The sequence below is a fragment of the Geospiza fortis genome, unplaced genomic scaffold (genome assembly GCF_000277835.1).
Source record: "Geospiza fortis unplaced genomic scaffold, GeoFor_1.0 scaffold55, whole genome shotgun sequence".
Lineage (NCBI taxonomy): Eukaryota > Metazoa > Chordata > Aves > Passeriformes > Thraupidae > Geospiza > Geospiza fortis.
The window spans coordinates 3851936-3858884 of NW_005054308.1; the positions used below are offsets into that span (position 1 = coordinate 3851936).

Consider the following 6949-nt stretch of genomic DNA (forward strand, 5'->3'; position numbering starts at 1 on the left):
ACAGGCAGCTCTGTCACTGTCACCTCCTGCAGCACATCCCAGGTGTCACAGGCAGCTCTGTCACTGTCACCTCCTGCATCCCCCTGCCTCAGGCATCCAAAGGGATGCTCTGAGTTAGCAGAGACTGAGCTGCTGCACTGCCAGTGGGGATTGCACAGACAGGGACCATGGCACAGAAATGCTCCTGCTACAGGTGATGGGGGACAGCAGGGGCAAGGTAAAAGTCTCATAAAGACAAGTGGGATTTATACACACCACCACATTAATGTGAAATCAATATTCTTTTTCAGATTTAGGTCTTGAAAATAAGCTTCCAAGTTGTGTTCAGAAATAAGTATACTTAGGTAACATTTCCCCTCCCAAAGACAAATTCTGTAAAACTACTTCACTCCCATGGAGCTGTGAGATGAGGGGGTTGAAGGGTGACTTTCTGGGGGACAGAAGCTGTTGGGTCATCTCCAGCCATTCTGTGTTCCAGCTTCTTGCAGGGCTCCTTTTTTCCATAAAAGGCATTGGAAGAAAAACCCACACCTTTTAAAATAGCAGTGTTTCTGTTCTAAGGCCAGTTTTATTTTGTTTATAAATATCTTTTTTTTTTCTCGTTCTCTTTTTGAGAAATAACTTTGTTGTTTGCAATAACAATTTATTTCCAGGACTCTGCTGTGTAACCTAATTTTCACTCCTGCAAATCCTGATTTTCTGAAGTCTCTTAGAGAAACTGCTGATGGCAAACTCAGGAGCCACTTGAGACAGCTCAAAGCTGTGTGTGTGACTTTGACTTCAGACCAAAACAGACAGAATGGGCTCTGTTCTGTAAGAGCCAAATGGAGACTATTTTTTCTAAGATTTCAGATCTCTGGTGAGCAGTGTCATTAAAAAAATAATAGAAGCAATTCTTAAGTTTCCTCTATGAAATTGAGGTAAATGCAGTATATTGAACTTAAAAGTGCAGATTTAGGAGTGACCAGGCTGTGTCCATGAACAGAATTCACCAGTGGTGCTCTATGCAGATGCTCAGCCCTGCAGGGAAGATTTTGATGATACCAGGAGGGCAAGAAGAAGAAAAAAACTTGAAAAGATGTGACTGTGTACCCTGCTGCCCTGGAGACTTTCTGTATGGATTAATGGATTTAGAGCAAACTTCTCTACTTATACAGGCAGTTTCTGGAAGAAAGAACCTCCTAAACACAAATGTGCTATGAGCACAATCCAGGTCTTCCTTGCCCCATCTCAGTCTGATATATCCTCCATTGTTTTAAATGTTTCAAATATCTGGTAAGTAAAGCTCCTGGCTCTCAAAATGTGTAGGAGAGCAAGGACCAGTGTTCAGTGGGGACACTGCCTTGGCAGAGCTGAGCTGAACCTTTTGATTTGCTGGGGTCAGCTCTGGCCACACTCTGCTCTGTGGGAGTAGGGCAGCTGCTTGTCACCAGGAAATCAGGGTAACTCACAGCAAGTGAGTTACAAATTGCAGTGGCCCCAGTGGTTTGATACAGGTTTGGAGAGTGTGATCATGCCACACAGCCTTGCTGGGCAGCACTGCCTTGGTTACCAGGCTGACACCTCAGACAGACATGGAATATTTAGCCCTTAGGATTTATTCTTTGCCTTTTGTCTTGCTGTGCAGTTTCAGTGACTTGTGAGTCCTACAGGTGAGCTCCTTCCAGGCAGAAACTGTCATGGCCATGTGGCATGGGAAACCCTCAGCTCCTCACTTTTGTTAGGGGAAAGGAGGACCAGTGCTCATGGGGAAGCCCACCTACAGCAGGAAATGTGAGAAGAAAGATGGGTCCTGCTGGGGCCCCAAAATGTTAATAATCCCAGTGTTCAGGCAGAGCAATGGGTGAGCTCCCAGGTGTGGAATGCTCTCCCAGAGGAACACTGAGCTGCTGGTTTCTCCTTGGTTGCTCAGTACAGGGCTGTGGCAAACTCCCTGTGAGCACTGCCTGTGCATTCAAACAGAATGAAATATCACAACAGAATGAAATATCACAATAATAATAACCCATTGAAAGGGTGGCATCTACAAAGTGATGAGTTGTTTCCCTGGCCCAGAGGGAGGTTAGAACCCTCTTTAGCTCTCAGGTCCTGATTCAGCAGAGCACTTAGCTATGCATGTGAAGTGTATGAATGCTCCTCAAAGTGTTACAGGAGCTGCTCATCTTTTGAAAGCAAAGCCTATAATTGTAAGAGTTCCTCTGAATGGGGACCACTCTGCTTCTCACAGCCTCGTGGCCCAGATTTCCTGGTGTTTCACTCATCTTTCGTGTTGCAGTGAACTGACCTCCAGTCTGCCTTGAGGAAAAGGCATCAGGAGGGGGACGCTGCTGCAGGGTGTGTTCAGAGGCTCGAAAAAGGCACATTGAGAAAATGGGATTTGGTCAAAGACACAAGGAACGGTGTGTTTGTGTCAGGGGCAGGACTGTGACTGGCAGAGAGTGAGGGAAAGGGATGGAGAATCCATGTGGGACCCAACATGTGTCATACATCCAATAAAACAGTTCCAGCAAGTGAAGCAATGCCTGTCAGTCCCTCCCTGGTGTGCTTGCAGTTGGAAAGGGGATTTTTTGGTCAGCTTGAATTCTGAGCCTGGTAAAACAGAAAGTTTTCTACACATATGTTTCATACATTGGCTAAAATTATGGTGATGCCCCATCCCTGGAAATGCTCAAAGCCAGACTGGAAGGGGCTTGGAGCAACCTGGCGCTGGAAAATGACCCTGCCCATGGCAGGGGGGTTGGTACTGGATGATCTTTAAGGTCCTTTCCAACCCCAAATGTTCTAGGATTCTATGATTCTGAATATCATTAATGAAACTTTCTTCTGCAATAGAAATGATCCTGGATATTGATGAGAGCAACACAGGGCATGGATAAAAGCATTCCCAGAAAATCAGTTAATGCTCTCAGCATGACAGGTTCTTCTGTGGTATTACTCTAACCAGGCTGTGGTGAAAAACAGGATTATTCTGGAGCTATTCTTGAATGTTTAAATAAAGAGTGCAAAGCAACGTGTGCTCTGTCAGGTTCTGAGGCTTTTGCCAGCAGAAATTCTTAGACCAAACACATTATGGCTGGTAGCTGAAAACAAGCTGTCATTACTTAAAAATAAGTAAGAAATGCCTGATTTGATAAAACTTGATTTATTCAAAAAGGGCTGAGAGAAATACACTTGCATTTATTGTTGCTTTCTGTATTAATTGGAATTACAGCAGTTAAATTTGGTTCAGAGGAAATTTTGGCCACATATCAAGGAATAAAATATTGAAATCTGTTGTGTAGTAGTTTAGCTATTGAAGCAAAATAAAACATGGTAACAAAGACAATGACATGGAAGTGTTATCAACTGTGCAATTTTTGGGTTATAAAAGAGGCTTGCAAACAGACTTCCATAGATACACATTTTGTCTGTGCTCTTAAGTGTAAGCCTGTATGTGTGTGTAATTGCATTGTAAAATCACCTCCTTTGGATGAAATAAGTTATGTACAAGTATATACACCCATCTCCTCTGGAGTACTCTGCAGGTCAAGGACAGAGTTAGGAGCAGCATCTGACACCACTCTGAACCCATTTCAGATGATCCAATACCCAAAACTGCAGCTAAAATAGGATTTAGGACTAATTTTTTAGTTAAATAGGATTTGGGATTTAGCTATCCAGAAACACGCTGTATCCAGGTGCTTCTGGATAGCTGCAATTCTCCTGTATATTGAGCCATTTGATTAAAAAAACAACAACAACAACAACAACAACAAAACAACCAAAAAAACCCAAAACAAAACCAAAAAAACCAAACCCAAGCCCTCTGCCTGCTACTTGTGGGAATTATGGACACTTTTCCCACGTCCATGCAGCTTCATCTGGAATTGTGCTGTAACTGCAAGTTTACAAGAAATCAGCATCTACAAAATAGCTTGTCACCTACCAGTGTTACGCAGCAGCTTTTTTTGTTCTGATTTTAGAACAAAATCAGACAGTAATTTGAAATGGTAGGGGTTGCCAGTGGCCAGTGTTGAATCAAGCTGTTGTCATATTGATATTTTATACTTCTAATTGGGCTAGGTTTAGATGAAGAGCAAGGAGTGATAAAGTAAAGCTACTATTCCTATAAAGCTGTGTTTTATGGCTTTCAGAACTTATCCACTTGGTGTACCAAACTTGGAGCACTCTGCTCACACTTCTCATTAGTTTGCATAATATTAAATATATTAATTTTATTTCCCCACTTCTCCCCAGCCTGATTATTTTGGTTTCATGCTGTGGCAAATAATTTCCTTTGCAGCTTTTGAAAGATGAAAATAAATTCATTAGGTAGTAAGTGTTTCACATAAGTAGTAACTTCAGACTTGATCGATGATGCATTCAAACATCAAAAACACCCTTAACAGAATGACAATCAAAAGCCTAAATAAACATTTTTCATTTTCTCCTGCTGCCTGGCAGGCCTCCCACAGCATCACCATGCAGTTCCAGCAGCAATTGGGAGAAACGGGTCTGGAAAGTAAACTCATCTCTGTGGAGCTGTTAGGTAAATACACTGGTTTTATACATTTGATGCTTGGTTTCCTAAACATGGGGGAACAGGCTCCACCAGATGCCCAAATCAGAGATTTTTGTTAATACAATTATCCTTGTATGGACACTGAATGGGTGGATGATGACATTTGCATACACACAGAGCTTAATCTGGAATCACGGGGCAATTTTTTGCAAAAACTGTATCAATTTGCTAAAGCATTCTCTTCAGTTCATAACAGAGCTTTTTATTTACAGCTACTCAGACTGGCATACAGCAGAATTTTGAGCAATCTCCTCCTGCCCACTACTCTAAAGGGGCTCACATCCTTGCACTGGCACATGGCACCAACTCCTTATTGCGCAGGGTTTGTGGCGCCTGCTCCTGCTGGGATGAGAGGTGTCAGACAGCTTGTGTCCTCCACGGGTTCCTCGCCTCCCTGAGCGATCTGTCGTAAGGAAGAGTAGCAAAAAAAGAATTTTTCAGCTGGCAGTTTATGAAGAACACAATGAATGTCACAGTCAAGAACAGAAAGAAAAATAGAATTATGTAAGTCACCAAGTCTGGCTTATTTATTTCCCCTTCTTTTAACACCCTGGCTGTCGACATGTAAAGAGCAGAGGAGCTCACGGGTCTCGGGGTGCTGCTCAGGTAGGGTGTGTTGGTCTGAATCATTAGGTGAGCTTCAGTGGCACTGGTGGAATTGAGCAATTCACTATACATGTTCTTGCTTAAATTTCTTCCACAGCAGAAGTAAAACAGGAGGGCAAACGCAGTCAGTCTTTGGCATAGGAAAGAAATAATGTTCCTGCTTGTAAAAGGATGCAACCCAGCCGCATGTTGTCTGAAACAAATTAATTCACTTGCATGGCTCAGCGACTTTCTTTTAAATCTTCTTGCCTCATATTTACAGCATTTACCCACAAATATTAATCAAAAATGATACAGGTACCTCGTGTCCTGGCCCTGGCTCCCCCAGCTCTCCTCGTTTGGGGAAATGCGCTGGCTCATCTGCCGGTCAGCCGGGATGTGCGGGGAGCTCCGGGAGCGCGCTGCGAGCCCGGTGCCACCGCTCCGGCATGGACTGGGGGACAGGGAGCCTCTTCAGCACCGGGCACGGAGCAGGGATGTGCGGGGAGAGCGCTGCAAGCCCGGTGCCACCGCTCCGGCATGGGCTGGGGGACAGTGCCAGAGAGCCTCTTCAGCCCGGCTGGCAGCGGGCACGGAGCAGCCCCGGCTGGGCTGGCAGCGCTCACTGTCCGCCAAGGGGAGGCACGGTGGTTTTCCAGCTGCTCTGCAGAAGTGGGATGCACATAAATCCGGGGTTAAACGGCATCTGCCTGCCTGGAGATGCGGCCGGATTTGCCGTCGCGGCTCTCTGCCTCGGCAGGCTCCGCGCTGCTGAAATCCCGGCGCTGCGAAGCATTAGTTGACTTTCTTAATCCCAGTTAACGGCGCTCTCTGGAGCCAGCGTGAAGAGACTGAGCTTTCTGCTTGAGCTTTCCAGGCACTCCTTTCATTGCTTTGAAGAGAAATAAATTTAAAAAAAAAATTTAAAAAAAAAAGAGCGACGTCCCTTTGTTCGAGAAAGAAACCCCCAAAAAGCTTCCCTGGGAATGGGTCAGTTCTTTGGCAGCCTCACCCAGAGCTGGGCTCAGCCGAGGTGCGGCTCTGTTAGACCCGGCTCTGTTAGACCCGGCTCTGTTAGACCCGGCTTTGCCCCTCGCTCCGCGGGCAGGGCAGGGCACAGGGCAGGGCTGCGTGGTGCTGCCGATCAGCTCCGCAGCCCGCGGTGCAGCTGGCACTGACACGATGCTAAAAAGGAAGAGATCTTCGGATAAATTCCCGTGAGTGCCTGAGGCTCTGGCTGGAGGTTTTGAGCTGGGGGAGGGTAGCAGAGAACGGGACAAAAAAGAAGAAAATTGCCTCAAAACCTTTCTTTCTTCTTCATCCCTATCCCTTTATTGTTTAAGTCTAGAGTAATCAATGTCCCTTTTTTTTTTACTCCTCTGTGATCTCCAGCACCCTCTCCAGCCTGACAATTAGCATGTTAATTCTTTTTTTCAGCAAATTGCTTTATGCTGCTATTAGCTCCTGGCTGCTCGCCAGCTTGCTCTCACAATCTCCCATGCATCAGATAAGCGCCGTTAAAACTTTTATTTTAACGCACTGGAACTTGAAAAAATGGGCAGGGGAGACGAGAGGAGCGAGAAAGAGTAACTGGGCAGAGGAAAACACCACCTCCAGCCCCAGGGTGCTGATCCCAGCAAATGCTAAAGCTGCTTATGATGAGCTATTGCAGCCAACAGTGCCAGTGGTTAAACATTTCACTTAGCATAATAAATGTTTCTGCTGAGAGAGAGCGAGTGAAGAGAACGGAAATCTAATGGTCAGTTAGATTTGAATAAAATAAGAACTCAACACCCTCTGAGG

General features: G+C 45.2%; 1 protein-coding gene across 1 annotated transcript; it reads right to left on the reverse strand.

Moving 5' to 3' along the window:
• Positions 1-3126: 3126 nt before the first annotated feature.
• Positions 3127-6390, reverse strand: SMIM32 (small integral membrane protein 32). The gene has a single exon (XM_031055330.1). The coding sequence runs from the start codon at positions 5237-5239 to the stop codon at positions 4919-4921; it is 321 nt and encodes a 106-aa protein (XP_030911190.1). The 5' UTR covers positions 5240-6390; the 3' UTR covers positions 3127-4918.
• Between the last annotated feature and the right edge of the window lie 559 nt (positions 6391-6949).